Source organism: Salminus brasiliensis, chromosome 4 (assembly GCF_030463535.1).
Source record: "Salminus brasiliensis chromosome 4, fSalBra1.hap2, whole genome shotgun sequence".
Lineage (NCBI taxonomy): Eukaryota > Metazoa > Chordata > Actinopteri > Characiformes > Bryconidae > Salminus > Salminus brasiliensis.
Window position 1 is genome coordinate 35,690,240 of NC_132881.1, and position 24,690 is coordinate 35,714,929.

Consider the following 24,690-nt stretch of genomic DNA (forward strand, 5'->3'; position numbering starts at 1 on the left):
GATTATTACTGCCTGGGCGGAAGTGCGGGGTCAGAGTTAGCGCTCTCAACTTCACTAGAAGAAGACAGGAGCAACCACGTGTGTGATGTGAATGTAAGTGTTTACGGTGTTTTGAAGCAAGCAAACAGATTTTAACGAGTAATTAAACAACATTTATTGACGATACAGGAAATTTGCGTTTGCTGACACAGCAACAAATAACGTTACTGCTAACGCTTTGGAGACTCAAGCAACCGATCACAAAACTTTCATAGTTCAACCAGTTGTTTCCTTCGACTCCTGAGTGTTTTTATTTTATCTTACAATAGGGGAATAGATTAGTGTACAAGGTAGATTCTCTTTAGATTTCCCGAGCTTGACACGACATTGACACATTATATGTAAATACTGCCTGACTGCTGCACTCATTAGTTGGCATTGTGATTCGTATGGGGTCTAGTTTTCCCCAAATCATCTCAGTGCTAGGATCTTCTTAACCTCTGCGTGTATTCAGTGTGCTCCACGCTCTGGCATTTAACATTGATCTTAGTGAAAAATAAACCCAGCCCTTTTGACCGGGATGAACAGCTGCGAATGACCACACATGTCATTAAAGGACCTTCTCTTCTGTCTTCAGTCCAGGTCCAGTCTGTTAGATCAGACTGGACCTGGACCTGGACTGGACGAGTGAACTCAAGCAATAAACCAGCATTACATCCTGCATGATCTCTGGAAACTTGAATGGTGTGTTGTTGTATCTTCTTGTTTGGTGCCAAAATGAAGCGAGGAGACTATGCTAAATGTAATGCTGGTTTATTGCTTGAGCTCTCTCATCCAGTCCAGGTCCAGTCTGATTTAATTTGCATCTGACACACACTTAAACACTCTTTTACCCCCCCCCCCCCCCCCTCCTTCCCCCAAGTGGGCCCATTGTTCAGTTGTTGGGGAAATCAGGATTAAAGGATCTATTCAAACATAGAATAGGACTATTTTAAACCTAAACCAGAATAAGCATCTGTTGCGTAACAAACTGACCATGTGTATCAGATAGAAACATACAAATACCTACGAAATCATTTACAACAGCGTATACACATACATACATGCATACATACATGTGTGCCAGACAATTTATGGACATGTGAACATGCGCTCTCAATAACAAATTCTTTATTCTTTTTTTTGTTCAGCCACAAGACGTTTTGGAAATGGCTACCATCTACACTGGAATCTATCAAAAGCTAAAAAGCTCTCAAACACCATGGCCAGAAAAGCTAAAGCTTGCTCGATTTGCATGGGTATCCAGGCAGTGCCTTCTTCCAAATAAGGAACAGGTTAATATTCCTTTTCTTTCAATGCAATGGTCATTTAGACAAATTTTAGTAATACAGTGATTGGCTGTGTATGCCCCTTTAATTCATTATAAAATTTGTTGTGTCCCCAAAACGTAAGCAAAATATGCTGATTTTGTCTTTTCAGGTTTTGCTTGACTGGACTGCCCATGCCCTTTCAGTGTATTACAACAAGAAAGTAGAAGTTCCTTTTGAAGTAGTGGAGGGATTATGGACATACCTGGATGAAGTTCTTCACAGCCAGAAAATTAAACATGTCTTGAGCAAAGGAAAGACCATCACTCTGAGCCCAGCGGTTCCTCAGGTAGTAAAAGCACAGTACAGATCTTGTAGTGCAATTCTGGCATGGTAGTCATTTAATGGGGTTAGTGGGCTAGTGCAGGTGGTGAATGTAACAGCCTCACCCACCTTCTCCAGATTCATATGACTTCGGTTGAAACAGCTCTAGTTTCTAAGGGTTTCCAGAATTCCCTAGAAATCCCCCCTTTAGTTTTTTTTTCTTAGGATCCCCCAAACAGTCCTGAACAAAACATTAAATATCTTGAAGAGGACTGTATAATGGATTAACTACACAAAATGTATTTCTAGACAGGCAATGCTGACTGTTACAAATCCTTAGAAAGCAAATAGAAAGCAGGTAATATAGTTTCCAAATGATATGTAATGCCTAACTTATTATTTATCAGTCAAAAAGAGGACACCAGTTCAGTGTACAAGACCAGACGTTCTGACAGACTCAAGACCAAGTTAGACAATTAAGTCTAATCATGTTCTAAAACCTTGTCCTTAGACTAGACCAAAGTTGAGCCAGAGTTTCAAAACACATCATTGTGTTTCATTGCATTGCATCCTTCAACATGGCTATGTCAGCAGTGTCAAACCACATGGTTTTCAACTTCATTGACTGTGAAGGACTGTACATCATGTAGACCGGCACGTCACTTAGGTCCTAAATAACAGTCATCCTGACACAGTTGAAACCACAGAGAAATTTGATATCCAAGCCGTGATTTGAGCAATTAGAAAACTTCAGAAAATCCAGTTTCAAACGGTTCCCATTCTCTTTGGTGTAATTATTATGATAATTTAAAAGAATATCAATTTGTAAAACAGTCAGTAATAAGAGTACTTGGAGGGTGGGTTGTCTCTGATCACCTCTTCAGTTGTCTGTATGAAAATCATAATTTAAGTTACATTTAAAATCTTAACTAGTGACATTTGTTTTACAGTTTTTACTTCTTTGTTTTGTTTTCCACAGATAATCATTGAAAGGATTCTAGAAGGCAGCTCTGGGAAGCTGTCTGTAAGCCTGTCCACTGTTTTGAGCTGCTGCCATGGGATTTTGAGCTCTCCTGTCCTCTCTTTGAGCTACACAACCAGATATGATGTGCTGGTGCAACTACTGGTAAAAGTCTGTGGTTTGGCCTGCTTTCAGCTCAGCCAGCAACATTCTTCTGAGTCTCTTCAATTTAATGTGTTTGAGGTTCTGTTACTTGTTCTCAGTACCTACTTGACTGTACAAAGACAGCAAGGAAACTCCAACCGAGTTTTTACCCAGGTTACAGAGCACCTTTTGCAGCCACTTTGCCTGCTAAGACATTTACTGAGCACTAGGACGTGGGCCGAGAAGGATGACCCGAGAATCCGACAGCATCTGAACAAAGACATCCGGAGCAAAGTGGACATGATTCTTCAGTCCGCTCTGTTCTTCAGTGACCGCCTACCGTACTACAAAGAAGAGGTTCTGCCATCAGAAAAAGAATCAGGCTCCAAAAAGGGACTGGCAGGCAATATCTTGTTCTGCCCTGTTAAGACAATTCTGTCGAAACTTGTCCACGGACATGGCAATGAGAAAGAGGCCCTGCTTTATGCCGTCAGATGCAACTCCCTCCCGCTGCTCTTCAAATTTGCTTTAGATTCATTTAGCAAAGAAGAAGGAAACAAGCTAGTTTGCTTTCATATTATGACAAAATTCGTTGTGGCTTTAGATTTTACAGACGATCTGAGAATCAAGGAAACATTTAATACAGCAAACTGGCACCTTGTTTTGCTTTCTCTAGAGAACTTTTTGAACTACTGCTTGGCTGGAGATATATATAATGTAGCGTCAGACAGAATTCATCACGGTGAGGTGCAGCTAAAATTCTACAGGAAAGTAGCACAACTTTTTTTCAGTAATGCACAAACAGACAAACCGGCCTGGTTCCGATGCCTGAAAACTCTGCTCGCACTGAACCACCAAATCCTGGATCCTGATCTTGACGAGCTTGTCTCATCGGCTTGGGTGGATGCAGACAACATGGAGTTACGTGTGAAAAAAGCTCGTGAAACACTTGTGTCTGTGGTCCTTCAGACCTACACTAAACTACGACAGCTGCCGAGACTCATCGAGGAAGTGCTGGTCGTAATCACCCGGCCGGCCGCTGATGAACTGAGACGAGAGCTGTTGCCTGAGGCTGTGCAGAAAACTTTGAGTCAGTGTCTCTCGGACAACCCTGTCAGTCAGAATCTTGAAATCTGCAGATGTATTCTGGAGAAGATACAAAGTGAGCTAACTTATGTAAGAGAAATGAGAAAGGACTCCGCCTTGAAATTATTATCTCTGAGTGTTCTTCTCCATGCAGTCATCTTCAGTCTCAAGGCACTTGATGACAGCACCCCGATGCCTCTTATCAGGCAAACTCAGAGTCTGATGGAGCAGATGTTTACGCTGGTTAGGTCCCTGTTAGAAGGCCTTGAGAGGCTTGTAAGTACAGACACTGTCTGGGAAGACAAGATTCAAGAGGTTAGTCTTCTTCTTACTCACACTTGGCATGAGGCTGATTCCCTCTTTCAAAATCACTGCAGCAAATACACATCCCCATCTGGCCCAAGCAGTGATGTGAGCCCCGTCTCTGATACAGTAGAGAAAGTTTTGGCACTAAAAGGCCCGACTGGTCAGGTCAGCAGTCCACTGAGTAAGCTTCTTCAAAAGCTTCTTGCTCTCCACAGGATAAAAAAAAAATTGCTTGTTTCACTGCCTGTATTAAATGCAGACATCAAAAGCGTTCTTTGTGAAACTGCTCAGTTTGTAGTGAATAGGCAAGACTCTTCAATAAATCTGAGCACTGACCAAACTTGGGACCTCCAGCTTTGCAGTGTGAATCATGACACCTATTCTGTGGCCTACTGGTACATTGTAACCACCAATCTGCCTTTAATCGCCCCATACCTCTCACAGGAAGATGAATCTTACATAGCAGACTCAATGTTGAACTCTCTGCTTCAGAGTGACCTTGGAAGTAGTTTGGAAAAGACTGATCTATCTGTCATCCTGATTTCAAAACAATTACTTGAGAGTGTGGTTCTTTGTGAGTTACCTGGCTTGCATTCAGCAGTTGTGAAGTCTCTAACAACCCGATTTTTTAGACAGGCCTGCACTTCTGATATACAGTCTCTGTGTCCCTCATTTTCTAAGTCTTGTATAGAATTTAGCGTTGAATCTGTAGCGAAGGAGGAGCACAACCCTGAGATCTCGCCTTCTATGAAGAGACTGAAAGCCGTAGCCCAGGAGATCATGGACTGCATTAAAACTGGTGTTTCTGTACCTGTATCTGAAACACAAGTAGATAGTCTCTTACAGCTGGTCAAGATCACAGGTGTCCTGGATCCACATGCAATGTCCCCTGAAGATTCCATCGAACTTTTTTTGAGTACATTTGCGGCGAACCTTTGTGTTCAGACTGATGGAAATGGAGCACTTTCAGCACCCATCATTCTTTTAAAAGAGCTCTTCAGCTTCATGACATTGCTGTTGATGGGGCAAAATTCTCATGTGGTCCTCAAAGTTGTGCATGGCAGTACACTCTTGGAGGCAGCTATGAACTCTGTGTTCTCTTGTCTTAGCAAGGGCCTTTTTCGTAATGTGGACAGCGCTGCGTGGTTTCCTTTTCTCCAGTCAGTCCAAGGCTTTATCCAGTGCCTAATCCAGCTGGTACTCACCCGAAAGAACAGTGTACGAATTAATCTGGAGAAGTTCACAAGTTTCCTGATTGAAAGAGTTGCTGCTGGTGGAACGAACTCTGTGGATTTGGGGGAATATGAAGAGGCTTTTTATGTGCAGCTTTACTTAGCAACTTTAAGCACGCTTTGTAAAGAAACGATTGCTGCCCTGGGAAAAAATAAACAGCTGGATCAGACTCTTATTCAGTTGTTGGGGAAAAACATCCACAAAATGGGGCCTGCCATCCAGGCTGTGTTGACTGGCAAGGCAAGCAGTGTGCTCCGACAGTCGTTTTGTGTTGATGTGGTGATGGTGATGATTAAGTCTGAACTAGCAAAGGCTAATCATCAGACTCAAGGGACGGAAGTGGTTGCCGAAGGGGGTAAAAGTGACAAATTGACCCAAATGGAACTCTACAAGAGCTTTGGCCAGCAGATCTTGAAGGAATTATGCCCAGCGCCTCGACCCATTGATTTTATCATTTCGTCAATCCATTATCTCTCAGCATTTTATGTGGCTTCAGAGACAACTAAGGAGTCGGATCTCAAAGATCTCCATTTCAGGATTCTGCAGAGTGTCCATAAACTGTTGTCAGGTATACATACATTTAAGTGTTTATAAAGTTAGATCTGATTATTTTCTCTGTTTGTCTATTGTATCAACATGTGTCATCCATTTATGTTAGGTGCATGGCTGTCTATATCAGAAGTGAAGGAACTTGAGGAACCAATCAAGGACTTGCTTGCTCAGCTAATGGTCAGCTGTTCACAGGAGCAATTCCATATGTTGTTTCTCTTACTTCGAGATGGACTTGTTGCTTCAAAAATTGAAAGTGGCGACCACAGAGTGAGTTTCTCTGTCTAGATGTAGTAAGGTTCTTTCTGCTTTAGAGAAAATGCACAGTGAAAATAGTGTTTTATGTTTGATTAGCTACAAAATGTTTACTACTTTTCAGTAAAAAAAAAAATGAATTAGCAGTCTGTAGATTCTGAAGCATAATTACTGTTATTTCATTAGTTGAATTATGTTTCAGAGAAAACTTTAAATATGGCTTGTTCAGAAGTACAAGAACATTTTAAGTGTGTTCCCCACAATATGTTCAATAGCAAAAATGAATAGGAATTGTGCTCTGCAATGTGCAGGAATATGTATACACCCATACTTATCTTTTTGTGTGATTTATCAGTGTTTGCCAATTGATTCAAATTGATTTAATATTTACTTTGATAGGAAACCCTTGCAACGCTGACTTTAATAAAGCTTCTTGCCTGCTGTCCACTACCACATTCCTGCTCAAGGAAATTATGGCTTACAGTTCCACAGATTTTATCTTCGCTTGTTGTGAGTATTTTGCTCCAGTTTTTCCTATTTCCTATTTGTTTATTTCAACCTTTATGGTAACATTAATGTTGTGTTCTTTAGAAAACACCTTTGTTTTCCTCACCTTATATCAGTACTGTTACTGCACCCTGTTTTAGTGTGTTATCCCAGAAAAATGTCAGCTATCACGTTCTCCTCTTTTTATGTTTTTTTTATATATACACATATATATATATATATATATATATATATATATATATATATATATATATATATATATATATATATATATATATATAAGATTTTTCACTGTTTTTTGAGTTCCCAATAATCTAAATACAGCAAATGTCATCTCATTATTTAACCTTGCATTTGATTATTGTGTTTTTTTTGTTTAGCTTGTGATAAGAGAGTCCAGTGCAGTACCTTCATTGACCAGTGTACTGACTGTGCCAGCAGTAGAAACAATGGCCACACTGCTCCGTCAAGGAGAGTCTCAGCTCAATAACCCACATCATATTATTCTTGGGCTGGGAGGTCTTCACTTTGTGCCCCTGGACAGCCAGTCCATGGATGACTACTATGCTGCATTCCAGGCCATACATGAAGTCTTGTTCACCATCTACCTGTGTTATCCATTGGTAAATGGCTTTAAGATGAAAGGGTAACAGGAGTCTGGCCCTGAGTTTAGTGGTAACATTTCTGTTGTGGTAACATTACTGTCAAAACAGTTAATTTCTCACCAAATTAAGCGTCATGGACTTTAAAAGAACTACAGTATTGATGCCTAATGGTAAACTGAATAGAAGGATTGGCTTTACTAATGTGGTTTTAGATTTTTAAAGAAAATGGCAATATAATTAAATAATGTCTCCTCAAGCAACTTTGCCCTAAATTGCCTATAATAACCTTCTTATATAAATCTTATAACCTATAATGTGAGTTTGCACATATTGAAATTTACATAATAAGAAATGTAAACCTATATCAGGTGTAAATCAAGTTATAAGAGGTTGGTGCATTGACAACTATTTAATGTATTTTTTGTTTTGTTTTTTATATCTGCGAATAGGCCACACTAGACTTTACAGATACTGTATAATCTCACCTAGGAGCCAAATTCCATCAAGCAACTATACAATAATTTTTATTACTAAATCAATGATAAAATTACTATTATTATAGAATGTGTTTATATATTTATAATACATATTTATTTGTAATGTAAATGTAAATTATATATTTATAATACATATATTGTTATGCTGATTGATTGACTGAAGGTGATGCTGAAGGCGGCGACGATCTTCCTGAATTGTTTTTATCGCCTGGTGACATCAATCATACACGAGGGCAGACAGAAGGGCGGGATGGAGAAAGGTAGATCAGGTCAACTTTACTGTCACTGTTGTTTCACTTTAGTATCTGTGACAAAACAGCAGCAATGGAATTTAATTAGTATAAATCCACCATACATGCATATTAGATTGAGTGTTTTGTATTAATTATTAATATATAGTGTTAACCTTGAGTGACACAAATTTCAGTTGAAATCTTACACTATGGGTGGTAGTAGTAGATGATCAGGAAAATGTAACTTACAGAGCAGGTGAAGAAACAGCATGAGAACTTGTTATTGAATAAATGTGATAGAGGTTGAGATGAAACTAAAATATAGTGCAGACAAATAAAGCCTTATTAATTAAATTAATGCCTTAGCATCTCAGCTAAAAATGCAATCAAATTTATCTTCCTTATGACAAATTTCTTCTGTGTTGTATTTTAATCCTACATATCGATTTCTTTTTCCAACCCCAGAGAAAGATTCAGAGATGCTTTTAAAATGTGCCATGCTAGTGGAGAGGATGTACAGCCATATTGGCAGCACAGCTGAGGGTTTTAAAGGCATAGCTTCTTTCATTGTGGCTCAGTATGTCGGCGAATTGCAGAAGGTAAGATCTTAAATTAACGCAAAAAACAGTTCTGTCTCTGTACTTTAAGTGTTCATGTAGTTGATTATGGTATATTAATTATAGTATGTTTAAGTTCAGCTTCATAGACATTAACACTAGAATGTGTTCCATGGCTACTACAATGATGTTTGACATCTGCATGCTTATTCATAGAATAACACAGGAAACAAATGTTTCCCCACTTGACAATATCATAAAAAAATGTATTTAGAAATTTAGCTGGGTACCTTATTTTTCAAGAACTAGTTACTTGTAAAAGGGGCTTGACAGTTAAAGGAGTCCCAATTCTGATATTGACCCTTTGACCTTTTGAAAGCATACTTCCCTTTCTGTTCACCCTTCAACAGAAAGAATAGGGACAGGGCCTTAGATAGCACCAGCATCAAATGCGAAGTGCAGTTTATTGCGGGGAGGTATTGTCACCCCAACTCTCTATAGCCAGAATTTAAAGCAGTATTATGCAAGAATTACAGTACAGGTGGGGAGTGTAATTCACTTTTACACCACTGAAGTAAATACAAATCATGCCATGAGCTCCCACTTACTGTATATGTGCGTTTAACAAGCTGAGAGGTACAGAATCAACACCTGAACTGAAAGAAGTATGTTGACTGAGGCTGTAGAGTAATATTACATCATTTTAAACAGATATGACTCAGGTTACGTAGCGTTATGCAGTTTTTGATAGAGTTTCATTTCAGATCTGGTGTGGCAATAACAGAGATGGTTTTCTTCCCATTACAAGTCAGAGGAGAATTAGAGTGATTTCAGAGTTGTTATTTTAAGTTCCAAATGCTACATAATGTTGCTTTAAATAAGTCAAGTTTGATTGTTTGTGGTTGGTGTGGCGCAACAGATAACACCACTACCTGCCACTAAGCTACCACACTATGTGGGAGGCTGGGGTTCGAATCCCGGTATGGGTGATTGTGCTGCGCTACATCAATAAGAGTCCTTGGGCAAGACTCCTAACACTGCATTGGCCCTCCTCTGTAATATAGGTAACCTTGTAAGTCGCTCTGGATAAGAGCGTCTGCTAAATGCCGTAAATGTAAATGTAAACGATTGGATTTTATGCTTACAAAGATACACTATTGTCTCAGTTCTAAATGTTTTTTTCATTTGTGAAGGTGACACTTAAACCAGAAATCAAGGCACACCTGACAGAAGGTATCTACCGTGTTCTGGACCTCTGCTCTGAAAAGGCTATACAATTCTTGAATGCGACACTGCATGTGGGTGTTAGGGAGGTATTTGGTGAGCTGTACAAAAACTACACACACTACCACAAGTCTAAAAGACATGGGGAAAAGAGGTATACTGCCTGAAATGTTCTTTCTCTGTGTCTGGAACTGACAAAATGCAAACTTGAAGAAAAGACCAAACTGATATCTGTAATTTTTTTTGTTTTATATGTTTTGCATGACTGAACAAAGAACCATCATTATTTCATTTGAAGCATAAAATATTGTTTTCGTATAAATATGTATCTCTACTTTTTTTTTAAGAAGAGGAAGAAATTTAGCATGTTCTTTGCTTTTATTGATGCCGATGTTGCTTTTCTAGCAAGATTCTGTTCTGTGTAACAAATAAGTTGTGAAAAAAATGTGAAAAATAAAATACATTTAAAAATGCAGTATTAAAAGTATTTCATCTTTATACTCCCACATATAATACCGCTCTATTTTAAGATTCAGTACTGCTGACCCTTGCAGCTTCCATCACTGTACACTCTTTAAAAAGTGTGGACGGTCATCTTTGACACATTGGCTTCTTTTGATCTATCAAGCACTTGCTGGCCATTATACTACCAGGAATCACAACAATGCTCACTGTAAATGATACAGTTTCTCAGATGTGTTATCAGACATGTGATTGGATCATCCTTCTGGGACCAAGAGTGTTTCATGAACTGAAATCTGTTTTTACAATGCACCACTAAGCTTGAATGAGTTATTTCAGATTGGATTGACTTTGCTACTATTAGATTTTACTATTATTTTTGGTACTTTGGATTATTTTTAGGTCTTTTCCCACAATTATACTTCAATGCTTGTCACCTTTTAAAGCAGTTTAGTGGACAGATGAATGTGCTAACATTGGAAACAGCCCTTTAAAAAACAGTCACAATGCTTTTTTTCTAGTTTTTGAAAGAGAACTAGATGACTTTGGAAGGTTTAGTATGGTCATTGCAATATATTTGTGACCAACAGACAGCCAAAACTTACATATTCTGAAGTTGGGTTATTACTGTCTGTAATAATTTTCAGCAACCAAATGAGTATCAGTCCAGGTTGTGATAAGTAAACCTTTTGAACGTTTTAGTAGGAGAACCAAGACCGACTACAGCAAAGTGGTAGAAGAACTTCCCCTGGGAGTCTAAACGACAGAGTCGCTCGCTGTCTTTAAACGCAGACTGAAGACCCACCTCTTCCGAGAATACCTGGGCGAATTGTAGAGTGGTCACCTTATTGACTTGTGTTTAGTAGTGTCTAAACTTAGAGAGATCTTTGAGCTATTAGTCTGTTCAAACTAGCTGAGGTTTTTCTTGGGTAAATAGCAAAGCACTTTTGTAAGTCTTTTTGGATAAGAGCGTCTGCTAAATGCCTTAAATGTAAATGTACAGTAGATCTTCAAAGAGCATGAACATTTGAATTAATTAAACAGGTTATAGATGAGGTGTAGTTTGGAACATTGGAACCCTTTTTTATTTATACTTTCCATGGTGGAAAAAATAGTTATTAAATAGTTATTAAAAACAGTTTTAGCTTTAAATCCACAATTTGCAATATCTGAAATTCACTCAAACTGGTAAATATTTGTACTAATGAAAACATTTATTTTAACTAGTAGTATTTCTTTTTTTCCCAGTTCTCACTAGTAAGAGTGTATCCCTTCTGTTCATTGATAGGCGGAACACTTGTAAATGGCTTTAATGTTTTTTTTTGTTTGTTTGTTTTTTGTTTGTTTGTTTTGATAATGTAGTTAAACTTCCACAAATCATTAAGTATGTAATTTGAACATTTATTCAAGTTCATAATGTCGCCATGTATTTTGACCTGTTTTACTATTAAATAATTTAAATCAAACGTAGTGTTACATTTGAATTCAGATTTCGATTCAAATGAAATCAATGGAATTTCTTTACAAAAATGTTAAACTGTGGTCATTTTAAAACAATAAAATTATAAACGTTGTTTGTCGAGGTTTCATAAAAACGTCTTGACCTGTTTCACACTGTTTTCCGCTACCCTTGTACGATCCTACACGGAACCGAACACGCAGTCTGTGTTTCTATCCGGATCCTTCCGAGATCACACAGCTGTCTCTGGATGGAAAAATCTGAGGAATTAGCCCGATCACAACAGTGTTTACATCCTTTAGGTAAGTCCTAAGTCGTTACATTTCCTGCAGTCGTTTGGGTTTAATCATTTGATCCATAAGTACGGTTCATTAGCAGTGTCCAAATCTGTTAATCTGCCGTGATTTGAGAGTTGGGAATGAAGAGCGGTTTATGAAGGTGATTTTACAGCAAAACGACGAGGTGATGCTGTAAAAAACACTGACATACTCGGAGCACATTTCAACATGAATATGTTATTTAAATTGCATTGTAGGTGGCATAGAATTTGATGCAGTTTGTGCAGCTACAATGTTAGCTACTGTCCATAAATAACCATTAAATATTTTAGCGGGGATAATCGGGCAGCCGAATGAGGCATGATAAAAAAAATAGAATAAAAATTGAAAGATATTTAAAATAAACGTGATTATTTCTGTTTTCTGTGCAATTGAGGTCTCGCTATTGGTACTGAGACTTACCGTGGCGTACTTGGCTAGCTGATATTGCCCATCACTAGTGGACATCGCCTGACCTAAAAGCTGAAGCTAAAATGTGCTCCCTAATACTGTACCAGACTAGTACAATTTTCAGGTTACAATTCAGGCTACATAGTATTAATATTTGCCTTTACGATAAATGCATTTTTACTCATTAACAATCCCTCACATGTCTTGGAACTGCAGGTGGGTCCACTTACACCCTTCTATACCTTTAATAAATCAGCTAGTTTCCATTGTAGTCATTGTAGGTACTAAATAAGTCTTAAGGTATATAAGGCTACATTTAAAGGGGGATACATGGGGTATTTAATTTTATTTTAAGACCATGGTTGAATATGTGGCTAGCTAACGGACAGCTGACATTTTAACACTGGAAATCCGGGCATTTTCTCTTAACTTTCTGTGTATAACAATAACTAATTTTACTATTCTAAAGAAAACCCTACCTTTCTGACTTCCTTAAAATGTTCCTGTTACATTTATTTTGGGACAATACATATTTATTCCAACATATACACATGTAACCTTTTGTTTTGCAGAAAGTGGATATCCTCCTTGCTTCTCAGGAAATAGGCGATCTTTCACTCACAAAACACCATGGAGGTGGAGGAGCACATACCTGCCAAATTTCGGACTCAAATTGAGTCACTCATGGCAAAAACCACCTCAGAGATTGTGAAGGTGTTCGTGGAAGTGCTCTTGGAGACCAGGGTGGAGATCACCCGTAGTTGGAGGGAAATAGATGAGCTGAAGCAGAAGCTGGAAGAGAGTGAGGAGCAGAGAGCAGAGGCGATTTTGAGAAGTCAAGCAACCTGCAGTTTCAAAAGAGAAACAGAGGAAGTGCCGGTGTCAGATGTGAGCAAAATTGTTATTATTCTGATTATTCACATGACTTAAAGCACATACCTGTATTTCAGACTGTTGACCTAAAGCACATATCTATATTTCATACTGATCATTGGTTAAACAAACAAGTGCTATTCTTTTTTTCACCCTAATGTATTTCCACATACAGCCACCATAGTACAGACTGCAAACCTTATTAAAAACTGTTGACGAAAGCATATACATCAATTTGTTCCTATTACATACACTGTATGGACAAAAGTATTGGGACACCTGCTCATCCATTCTTTCTCCTGAAATCAAGGGTATTACAAAAGACTTTATCCTGCTTTTGTTGGCGTGATTGTCGCTACTGTCAGCGCTAAGAGTTTCCCCAACTCCCCAACACATCCCAAAAGTACTGGATGGAGCACCATCATTCCAGAGAACACAGTTCCACTGCTTCACAACTCAGTACTGGGGGGGTTAGACCCTTCTAGGCCACATCTGGCATTAGGCATGATGCCAATAGGTTCATGTTTATCTGCTTCAGAGAGTTCTTTTTTATTTGCAGTACTCCGCTACAGAGACTTGACAAGTTGCATTAGCAGAGGGTGCAACTTTAAAAAGTTGAATGCATTTATAAAAAGGCGTGTCCACAAAAAAATTGGGCTTATAGTATTGTAATATTATATATTATATATTTCCCTTTTATCATCTCACTCACTATTGTCCCATAGAAATCCAGTTCCTTTTTTGTTTGCATTTTGACCTACATTGAATCAGTCTTAATAGAAAGTACTGCATTTTGAATGAAATGTCTCGTTGGAAGTACTAATATTTGATTTTGTGATGTGATGCCTGAAAGTTTTTACCCCTTTTCTGTAGGATGTAATGCAAACCTCTAAGGTTGCCACAGTTGAGCACACCGGCATCACACAGAGCAGTGTAGAGGTCCATGAACCTGCGACTTTACACACACCACATGGTAAGGTTTTAGATCATTTGCATCATTAAATACTTTGTATAGAATATCATATTCTTTGATATTTTATTCTTTATTCTGCAACTGTTCTTTTATTTTACTTTTTTTACAGGTACATCTGGAATTGACCAATTTGTAAATAGCCCAGACAAAACCCAAAAGGCCAATGCTCAGACTATGCTTAGACGTAAAAGAGCATGTCCAGCTAAATCTTTTGGCATCACAGAGAATCAGAAATCCATGACCGAGAATGAAGTTGTTTCAAAGTCTCCACTCCAAGCTATTTCAATGGTCAGTCCCCAGAGACCCTCCTGCAGCTCCTCTACCTTCGCTTCTGACTCTCCCAACACAGAGGCTCTGGCTTTCACTACTGACTGTCTTGCTGCTGAAGATATCCAGGATGAGAAGCCAGTAAGTGCTCATCCACGCTTTCAGACATTAGACTTTGAATGACTTAGATGCCACACACCAAGTTTCTACAGTCAGGACAGACAGGAGTGTTTTGTGAAATCATAATTCAGTCCTTATAAATGAGATTTTTCCCATTCGTGCAGGCTGTAGATGAAAAGGGCATCCCTGGTTTTCATCATGTGGAAAGACTGGCTGACCAACTGGTGGAACTGCGAAATCTGACTACTGTGACACTGACCAACCAGCAAGTCAGGACAATCATTGACCTGTGGCAGAACCTGGACAGCTGGGACAAGCAGTGGATAGTTTATGTTGCTCTGCACAAGGACCAGTTGACCACTGGCCATTTTCAATCACCAGAAAAAGAGGACAATCTCACACCAGGCATTGAGAACACAACAAGGTGTACTCTACAAGCAAGTTCCTCAACACATCCTGACTGCTGCCGCTTGGTTGAAGCCATCTTCGTCAGGCTCTGCAACATCCACAGTAGTCCCTCAAAAAAAGACGAAGAAACAATGACACACTGGACGTTGATTCTGCAGGACTACAGAAAGATCAGAGAGCTCCTACTAGGGAATGGTGCAGTAATGCAGGCTACATCTCTGCAGCTAGTAGAGGTGAATCAAAATGCCTTGATTCAATGGCACAGTCATCGCATCAAAGACCAGGGTTTGACAGAATTACTGAAGGAGGATCTTTCTCCCTCACTACCAGAAGCTCAGAACCCACCCATGCAGGCCAGAACTCTTCCAATAGAACCCACTCAACACCAGGAACATGCACCTGATTACAGTGACCACATCAAAAATGAAGATTTGTCTGAACTGCTCAAGGAAGAGCTCTCTTCATCACTACCAGAGGCTGAGAAAATTCTGCAAGCCAGAACTCGTCCAGCTGAACTACCTCAACATCGGGCACCTGCATATGAACACAGGCCTCCAGAAAGTACAGCAGGACAGGCCGTTTTGAAGAGAAGGTCTGTAGGTGAACCTCCATCAATCAGGCCAAGGCTATCTACACAGAGAGAGCTATTTGGGCCAGCTCCAGAAGCTGCACAGTACTTGCAGATGGTACCACACATTTCAGTCAGGGGAGCACCGGTATTGCAGGCTGTGCATGTGCTCCAACCAATGCCTACCTTTGTCTGTGGCGCCACTCAGAACAGCGTACCACAACGTGCCACCCAGGAGCCCCCCCAACCTCGTCAGAAACGTACCTACAACAGGGTAGTGCAGGGGAACACTTGTAAAAAATGTGGCCAGTTTCGTTCAGCAGTCACTGGCCATAGCCAGTACAAAGGAATTATTTACTGCCCTCAGACTGAAACAGTGGACAAAAAACAATGGTTAGAGGACATGAGAAGAAAATGGAAATAGTGTTGAGTGTGTGAATAGCTGAAAGATTTTAGTGCTGTTTCTGCTTACCCAAATGTCATTATTTGATATTGATGATGATTAATCCATTGAAGTGAAATATTATGCTGATCTTTTCCTTAACTAAATGGTTTACTTTAAAATCACACTTCATTTCATTGTTGTGATATATAAGAATTTGTCATATGCACAGAACTAGAAGTTGCTGAATGGCATCAAGTTTACACAAAACACTGCTGTCTAGAATATACAATTATAAAAAAAGATAATTGCATTAAAAAGTAGATGTGGGAACAGATTCTGCAGTATAACACTGCAATATTATTAATACACAGGACTAAAGCATAGACATGCTATTATTCTATAGTTATGTGTATTAATATACTGGTCCCCGTTCAGAGGAATTGTAACCTATAAGTGTTTGAGTGACACTTATTGCAGTGTTAGTGACTCTTACAACATTACATTCACCGGTCATTGTAGATTGCGCTGGAGAAAAATGTTCAATGTGAAATATGTAAGGATAAAGCCTTAATGACTGAAGTGGAATGAGCAACGTGTCAATTGATAAAACATGATTTGCTGTCAAAAGTAATAATTGCAATTGATTCCAATGTTTTTCACATATCTTTAAATAATGCAATATAATGTTTACATACATGCACACATTTATGTATTATTATTACTCCCTTTACTGTTACACTGTTGCCATTGTTGTATTCTTTTTTTTCCTTTTTTCTTATTATATTTACATATCTGATTTTGTAGTTACAATAAAAGTCATTCAAAGAGAGGGATTGACCTTTTTATGTCATAAATAGAACTATTGTAATCATTTTAACATAGAGATAGCAAATAGGCTTGCATCTCCTTCAGTGTTCTCATTTCTGTATTTCCTCAGTGATGGGCTGTAAAACTGCAAAATATACCATAAACATTAGAAATATGTTATTTCAATGTCTCGCCAGATTCAGATGTCTAGTTCAGCAGTAGGGTTCAGAGCTGTAGTTTGGTAAGGTTTTCTAAATAAGACAAGACCACTTGTTGATACTTGCATTTTGTAGCTAGCCAAATTGATCACTCTTTCATTTCCAGTTTTCAACTGCAGTTCTACAATATGAAAAGTTTGGTTGGCTTTTTTTAATAAAGTAAAACACAACCTCTGCAGCAAATTATTTTTAAAAAGGGTGGAAAACAAGAATCAAAATGAATAAAGAAACATGTTTCGATTACCCAAACTGAAAAATCAATGGATAAATGTCAAAAATCTTTAATTGTGGGATGTCCCATATTACTGTCCTGCAATGCTGCACTGTTCCACTGCATCTACATTGCTCACACTAATATGATCTGCATGGAAAGAGTCATTAGAAGGAAACTTTACCTGTGACCTGATCAAAAAAAGGTCACCATCTTAATTAAAATGACAACTACATCAGCCATAATAGGCATTTTGGAAACAAGTACTGTGGCCTTGTGTAGTGAACTGAACTGAACTCTTTGCCCATTGTCATCAACAGCATGTTTGGAGAAAAAGAAGGAGCTGTTGAAGGAGCTGTCCTATGACTGATAAAAAAAAGTGTTTAGTAAATAATTTGCACATGCCACTATTTTTGTTGTTGTGTGAAATTAAATACTATTAAATTACAGCAAATGTGAACATTTACAAAATAGTAATATTCTAAAATAGTTAGCAGTTCGCTGTGATCTAAAACTATTAAATCAAACATGCAAAACAAGGAGAATTTTGTATTTTGACTTAATACCTCTGCTGTATGCAATATGACAGGCTCATTGCCTTTCGTGCAGTTTTAGAAGTATGGACGATGGATATAAACTTGCGTGGAAAGTCTAGGGGACATTTCAGAGATTGAGCCACCAGTCTTAGTTCGTTCACTGCGAGGCTCTACGAAGGGCTTGTTCCAGTAGCCACATTAGCACTGTATAAACAAGCTGATCCGTCTCTGGTTTGTTGAATTAAAATGAAATGAAATAAAAATAAAAAATTCTAAAAACCAAAATCTACTTAAAAAAATAAATTAATATATTTAACAAATTGAATATCACTAAAATTACTTCTACTCCGGTAGGCCACGTTTTCCACCCTGTTATAAAGAGCACTGTGCGGAAAAACACAACCCTTTTTTTAGATGAAGATGTGGAACAGCGCTAATTATGTGCTTCCTTAGTAAAGCGGGTTGACCTTATATTGCTATATTGCGGCTGTTTCACTCATTATCCCGCATGGAACCGAACTCGTGGTGAGTGTTTCTATCCGGTGTCTTCCCAACTCACACAGCTCTGTCTGGATGGAAAAATCTCTCTCGGAGAGAGAGAAACACGAAGGCAGCAAGGGCTCAGTCAGAGAACAACACTCCGTTTATATTTGAGGTTAGTCATTTGGGCCGTTTTCAGTCTTCATGCTGATGCACTATAGGCGCCGGTTGATCGGCTACGTGTCCACTCAGGGCTCTGCTGGACGTTAATCGTGATTTGAGGGCTATCTGCTGTTAGAAATGGATCAACCGCAGTAGCTAGCGGTTTACCAAAACCCTGGTTTTCCATCCTCTCACTCAACAACGATGCTAGCCACGGGGAAATCAAGGATATACGAAGCGTGATGAACGAAGAGGATATTTAGCTACTAGCTAGATAACGTACAAATTCTGACTGCTTACTAACAAATCCAGCGTCTCGACATACCTCAGGTTTACCTCATACGAATAGCTAGCTGGCTAAATGGACAGGTATAAGTCGTGCCGTCGCGCCACCAAAGCCCGCTAATACCACCTCATTAAGCTTGCTAGCTTTCAACCTCAAAGCCACTCTAACTAAACGTCTCGCTTTATTTTTTCCCTTCTGATATCACTGAATTAATTGACTATATTTTAATGCAGTATATCTAAAGACCAATGAACTGATGAACAGTTCACTCAGTACAGACATTAGGCATCTTTTCTCAGATCTTTATAGTGTAGCTACATACTCTCCTTATTTTTGTGCCATTGCCCACAAAAAAAAACAAACATATTAATTTATGTCCTATCTCTTTTTCACAGGAAATAGATGTACTGCAACTAAGCCGCAAGCTTTCCTCACCAAGCACCATGGAGGTAGATGACCCCATATCTACCAAGTTTCAGACTCTCATTGAGTCACTCATGGCGAAAACCACCTCAGAGATTGTGAAGGTGTTCGCTGAAGTGCTCCTGGAGACCAGGGTGGAGATCACCCGTAGTTGGAGGGAAATAGATGAGCTGAAGCAGAAGCTGGAAGAAAGTGAGGAGCAGAGAGCAGAGACTGTTTTGAGAAGTCAAGGAACCTGCAGCTTCAAAAGAGAAACAGAGGAAGTGCCGGTGTCAGATGTGGGCATTAACATTGCGGTTTCAGAGACCAGCACTGTTTGTCCAATGGCCAGAGAAAGCAAGGTATGATGTTTTCTGTACATATTACACTCTGTAGGTACGGTGCAAGTTTGTTTTTGTGTTTGAAGTGAAGAATGATGACCTTTTGTAGTTAAAAAATATTTTATACAGAGTTTCTTTCCCTTATGAGGAGACTATATGTTATTGGAGTGTTGGCTGTTCAGTTGATTCTTTGTCAGATGTTATTGTTACTCTTTTATTAGTCCTTATGTTGAGAGTAAATGCAGACGATATTTGCAATGAACGATGCTTGCTGCCTGCAACATAAAAAAAAAAAAGTGTGAAAATGAGAGAGTGAGAATCACACCTAGTGTGCATGTTCGTGACCTGTGGCTGCAGTACTGTAGTGGCAGAAAGTATTTGCCACATCATTTTCTATTATTAGTATTTAGTATTATTTTGTGTTTGTCACAGTGCATTTAACCTAATCAAACAGCTTTTTAAATTATTGTTTATTTTCTTGGTTATATTTATAAGTTATATTCATTATAGGAGTGCCTTAATTATGATCTATTGGTAGGTGTTTAAGAGGCCTGATAACAGCAATTCTGTTGGGGTCAAGTCAGGACTTGGATTAAGCATTTAATTTCGTTTTAGCCTTTCTGACAGCAGAACAGATAAATCTGGGAAGACTCCCCGGTGTTTCTAGGGTTTTTAGTCATTTTTATATGATTTTTGAGAGTTGGGCAGTTACTTTTTTACTTTTATTTTTACTCATTACAGATGCTAGTGGTTATAGTAGTAAGAGACACTTATACAAGCAATATCCAAGATTAGCATTGACCAGTTTACATAGAAATAAGCCAAGTATGGCAAAATTAGTTAATTATTGGTTAACAGAATGTTGTTGATGCAGCATACTTTGCAAGTGTACATTGAGTAACCAAATACGAGCACTCTGTTTTCCCCCTCGCCTTAAATACTACAAATTTAAGGTTTGGCTTGGCAAATTTAAGGTTTTTGCTTGATGTCATAAGCTGAAACATTGTTTTTAAGACCTTGATTTCTCATTCCCTTTAGGATGTTGTGCAAACACCTGAGGATGCCACAAGTGAGAAGACCGTGGTTGCTCAGACAAGTGTGGAGGTCCATGAACCAGTGACTTCACAGGCAGCATCACCTGGTACAGCTTTAGAGACCCCATGTACCTATTTTTTTTATCCAATTTAATCTAAAATTCATTAGTATTGTTCTGTTCATTGTTCATTTTTAAAAAACACATTTGTGTTTTATGTGCTTGCAGGTACATCTGGCATTAACAGTCCTGTAAATAGTCCTAACCCAACCCAAGAGGCCCAAGATGCCCAGGAGTCCCCGACTCCAATTAAACGTAAAAGAGGTCGTCCACCTAAATTATCCACAGTCACAGAGCATCAAAAATCCACGACAGAGAACAAAGCAGTGTCACCGTCACCAGTTCAGACGGATGCAGTGTTGGACCCTCAGCAACCCTCCTGTAGTACAGGCATAACAATACTGGGTAAAAAAAGTTGCAAGAGAGCAGTGTTGACAAAAAAATCCATTCAGCGGAAACTTGTATCTACAGGTAGCGGCCCAACTACACACACACTTCGTGACCGACAGCTCCTTAGCAACCAGAGGTCTTGTTTGTGCTGCTGCTCATCGGACCAGTGCTCAATGCAAGAGAAGAAGCCAAAAATCAATCCAGAAGTGGTCCCAAGAGTGTACACCTGCAACAGGTGTGGAAAGATATTTAAGAATCTGAGATATCTCACTGCGCACAGGCGAAGTGTTCGTCCCTCACATAAGCCTTTCCCGTACTGCTGTTATCTCTGTGGTCACATGTTTGCTACCCAGTGTGGCTGGATTTTGCACAAGAGGATCCATTCTCATTCTAATCTCGCCGAGGCCCAAGAAGATATCAAACCCTTTCAGCTGCTCACACTGCCCAAAGAACTGAAGGCAAAGGTGCAGGTTCGCTTGGAGAGAATTTCAGATGCTCAGTTAGAGGCTGCCTTGTTCCCGAAAGGCTCTTTATTGCAAAGTGAAACACCAAGTATGAGCTCCGCAGACACATCGCAGAACCTGCCCTCAACATTAGAAAACCAGGGACTTGGAGCAAGTCCCAGCGCAACATCAGCAGACACTGTCATAAGCACACCAGTTTTGAACAACGACTCTCAGTCTCAGACCATGGCCATGTCTGTCTTAGATTTTAGGTCAGAAAGTGAATCGGGTGAAAATACGAAGCAGTCAGATGACCACCCTACAGACTTTATTCCAACTGCCTCTGGCCAAATCCAGGCAACAAATTCATCGACAGTACCTGCAGTTTCCAATGAGGATTGCGAAGAAGGATCTTCTGGTGCAAGTGATGAGTCAGGAACAGGATTAAATTCACTTTCAAGAAAGCGGAAAATGTCAGGTAGGTAAATTGGTGGTTTCTTCTCAAAGCCCCCTGAATTTGATAAGATATAGCTGTGTAAAAGTATTCTTTGTAACTCTGTAATTCTAAAATAGTGATTCTGTACACAATTTTAATGGCTATGTTTGAAAGATCTCATTATAATATCTATGTTCTCCAGATTGCGATCATGACGTGCACAATGGGGTGTTTCCTGTTGAGAAAATTCTTCGATGGAGAAACACAAAGGTAGGTCAATAGGAAAAAAAAGAAAATTTATTTATCTTGCAATAATACAGAAACATTAGAGGTTTACGCTTTGATGAATCTCTGTATCAGATTGAAAGTGTTTTTAGTTCCTGAGCTAAAGGCTTACATTAAATGACAAGGTTTTGTGCTCATGTTTCACTCTTCTGTTCCCTCAAATAACAAAAGGGCCGAAATGAAGTCAGAGTCAAGTGGATGCCTTGCTCACTGTGGTAAGCTGCTCTTTACTCTGTGCCACAGCAAACTACATCAAGTTTGTTTCTTAAATACTCTGGTCAAAAAGTAAGACTAGGTCATGTACTGTGATGTCTTTCAGTGGGGCAAAATGGAAAAATACCTGGGAGCCAGCTGAAAGTTTTATCTCCTACAAGGACAACAAAAATGAAGAACCTGGACGCACAAACACGCAGGACTGAAATTTCTTATCCAGTACAAGGATTAATTGAAATTTAAAATGTTTTAATATATTTGCACTTGCTCTCCATTGTAATCTGATCCATATCAAGTCAGCATATTGGTACGGTTACTGATTTAGATTTAGAGTAAGCCGTATCTGCTCATTTGGGGACATAAAATGCAATCGTATTCTAGGAGGTTTTATTCAAATAACTGCATTCCTAGCTTCATCGCTCTCTAGTCTCTTGAACCTTACATGGGGGCAAAGCAGATAAAAGTTGACTAAAAGGTGTCTGATGTGTGGACAGATGTTTGCAAAACTTTGAACACCCCTGATTAAATGACACTATTTTTGTTGATTTTTTTTTTTTTTTTTTTTTTTTTCCTCAGTGTAAAAAGTTAACTTTATCTATAGAGAACGTACTTCAACAAACGTTAACTCACAATAACTGTTTTATTTGCTTAATTTTACATAACATTTACTGGCACATATTCCCTAGTATGTTAAATTTGGCAAACACAGAAATTGTGCTCTTAAATTGTGGTGTTTTTTTTTATTTTTTTATTTATGCTGAGAAAATTAACAGATTGTCATTTAATCAGTGTGTCTAAATGTTTGTATATAACTTGATATGAAGGCGGAAGACTGAAAAAATTAGCAGTGTATTCCCTACCTTCATTTGAATAGTAGGGGGGTGTTCAATTTTTAAGTGGTTTGCTGCATCCGATCAAATTTGATTGCCGTTTTTGTTAAATGGTTAACTTTTGTTAAAGACTTTTTTGTTGTTACAGAAATCTACACCTTTTAGTTAAAGCAGTAGTGTCCTGTCTTATCTCCCGAGAGGCCACTGTGGCTGCAGGTTTTCATGCCAACCTTAGAGCTCTTGTTTGATCAGTTGATCTTAATCCTTAAACAGCTGATCAGGCATTATCCTGCTTTGTTCTTAAAATGAGAACTTTTATCCACACCAGTACTTTGTGGATAAGATTGGACATTCCTGCTTTGGAGTACTTGAATGCCTAGTTTCACTGAGTGCAGTACTAAGTATACGACCACTGCATATCTTATCTTAACAAAATACTTAAATGTGTTATTTTTAGTTTAAATTCAGAAAGGGTTGCGTCTGAGATTATACATTTGTTCCAGATTATTTTAATGAATTGATGATTTAATGAATTATTACCTTGAATTGCCTATATGTTCACATGATGTGTCAGTGTCTGAAATATGTTTGCAAGCTTTCAGAAAATCACTTTATGAACAGTACCTAAGCCATTTCCATGATGTGTAGCATTGTTGTTGGATCTGAGTTGCTGCATAAAATGACTTGCACACTTACCTGGATGTAAACTCAATGTTAAAACAGTATTTGCCTTGTGTTCTACTATGTTACTGTTCAATATCTAGATGCCTGGTTCAAACATGCTATTATAACCTGTAGCAGGGCTTTGGGCTTTTTTTTTTTTTTTTTTTTTTTTCCCCCCTTTCCTCCCCCACCCTGTAAAACTAGTGGTCATCCGTTTTCATATATGGCGGATGCTGTCTCTTTCTCTGATAGTCTGCGTCAGTGTTTACAGATTCACAAAATGATTCTGTGTTATTTGAGTGTCCTTCTTGTTGCCTGCCTGACGTCACTTCCGCAGTTGATGGCTACAGAAAGAGAACTTTCAACTGAAGAAGTAATTCATATCGCTTTTTATGCTGAAGTGAAACACATTAGTGTGGTATTGTATTCACACTGGGCACCACAAGCATTCTGCTCAAGAGAATACACAGTGTCATTCCAGTGGACAAAAAAATATTTTTAATGCTTGTTAAAGTGGTACTGATGCTCACTCAGTCATTGTGTTTTAAAAACATTAGTGATTCATACTGTTGTGTTTTTTGTTTTTTTTTCATCACATAATTGGAAATTTGATCCTGAAATGTTTGTGGTAACTCTGACCCAGAAAATGCTACGGTAACTGATCTAAGAATGTCACATGAGTAATCAAAAGTTGGCCAGATGCACATCCTCTTTATCCACAGCTTCCTGTTGGTGAGTGCACAGTAGTGCTTCTTTGTTATAGTGAAGTGAATTTGAACTTGATGTTGATGTTTTAATCTTAGTTTCTTGAATAAACTTTTAAGTTGGATCTTTTTTTGTTGCAGTTTTTTTTTTTTTTTTTGTTCAGTTGCAGAGTTCAAAGG

The 24,690-nt window shown here is 38.6% G+C and overlaps 4 protein-coding genes across 5 annotated transcripts in view; all 4 read left to right on the forward strand.

The window, feature by feature from the left end:
* rhoua (ras homolog family member Ua) overlaps positions 1 to 24,690 on the forward strand; it is a 220,889-nt gene that overhangs the window by 63,730 nt on the left and 132,469 nt on the right. The window lies entirely within an intron of this gene.
* urb2 (URB2 ribosome biogenesis homolog) lies at positions 42 to 10,277 on the forward strand. The gene is made up of 10 exons (XM_072678233.1): positions 42 to 93; positions 1,170 to 1,313; positions 1,459 to 1,635; positions 2,590 to 5,908; positions 5,999 to 6,159; positions 6,544 to 6,654; positions 7,032 to 7,274; positions 7,917 to 8,013; positions 8,452 to 8,585; positions 9,737 to 10,277. The coding sequence occupies exons 2-10, from the start codon at positions 1,188 to 1,190 to the stop codon at positions 9,932 to 9,934; spliced, it is 4,566 nt and encodes a 1,521-aa protein (XP_072534334.1). The 5' UTR covers positions 42 to 93; positions 1,170 to 1,187; the 3' UTR covers positions 9,935 to 10,277.
* On the forward strand, positions 11,907 to 16,751 carry LOC140554169 (uncharacterized). Its single transcript, XM_072677010.1, has 5 exons — positions 11,907 to 11,990; positions 12,989 to 13,304; positions 14,163 to 14,262; positions 14,372 to 14,670; positions 14,814 to 16,751. Exons 2-5 carry the CDS (start codon positions 13,047 to 13,049, stop codon positions 16,047 to 16,049), a joined length of 1,893 nt encoding a protein of 630 aa, XP_072533111.1. The 5' UTR covers positions 11,907 to 11,990; positions 12,989 to 13,046; the 3' UTR covers positions 16,050 to 16,751.
* Positions 18,387 to 24,640, forward strand: LOC140554828 (uncharacterized). Of its 2 annotated transcripts, none has more exons than XM_072678221.1 (7): positions 18,387 to 18,437; positions 19,106 to 19,474; positions 20,492 to 20,615; positions 20,715 to 21,857; positions 22,018 to 22,085; positions 22,272 to 22,315; positions 22,420 to 24,640. In XM_072678221.1, the coding sequence occupies exons 2-7, from the start codon at positions 19,154 to 19,156 to the stop codon at positions 22,517 to 22,519; spliced, it is 1,800 nt and encodes a 599-aa protein (XP_072534322.1). In that variant the 5' UTR covers positions 18,387 to 18,437; positions 19,106 to 19,153; the 3' UTR covers positions 22,520 to 24,640. The 2 variants fall into 2 exon arrangements, with proteins under 2 accessions (XP_072534322.1, XP_072534324.1); XM_072678223.1 differs by having other exon boundaries at positions 20,492 to 20,594.

Coding starts and splice junctions, on each gene's coding strand:
- LOC140554828 (XM_072678221.1), top strand. CDS start 19,154: ATGGAGGTAGATGACCCCATATCTACCAAGTTTCAGACTCTCATTGAG. Junction 19,475..20,491: donor CAATGGCCAGAGAAAGCAAG/GTATGATGTTTT, acceptor CATTCCCTTTAG/GATGTTGTGCAAACACCTGA. Junction 21,858..22,017: donor AAGAAAGCGGAAAATGTCAG/GTAGGTAAATTG, acceptor TATGTTCTCCAG/ATTGCGATCATGACGTGCAC.
- LOC140554169 (XM_072677010.1), top strand. CDS start 13,047: ATGGAGGTGGAGGAGCACATACCTGCCAAATTTCGGACTCAAATTGAG. Junction 13,305..14,162: donor AGGAAGTGCCGGTGTCAGAT/GTGAGCAAAATT, acceptor CCTTTTCTGTAG/GATGTAATGCAAACCTCTAA. Junction 14,671..14,813: donor ATATCCAGGATGAGAAGCCA/GTAAGTGCTCAT, acceptor CCATTCGTGCAG/GCTGTAGATGAAAAGGGCAT.
- urb2 (XM_072678233.1), top strand. CDS start 1,188: ATGGCTACCATCTACACTGGAATCTATCAAAAGCTAAAAAGCTCTCAA. Junction 6,655..7,031: donor AGATTTTATCTTCGCTTGTT/GTGAGTATTTTG, acceptor TTTTTTGTTTAG/CTTGTGATAAGAGAGTCCAG. Junction 8,586..9,736: donor ATGTCGGCGAATTGCAGAAG/GTAAGATCTTAA, acceptor TCATTTGTGAAG/GTGACACTTAAACCAGAAAT.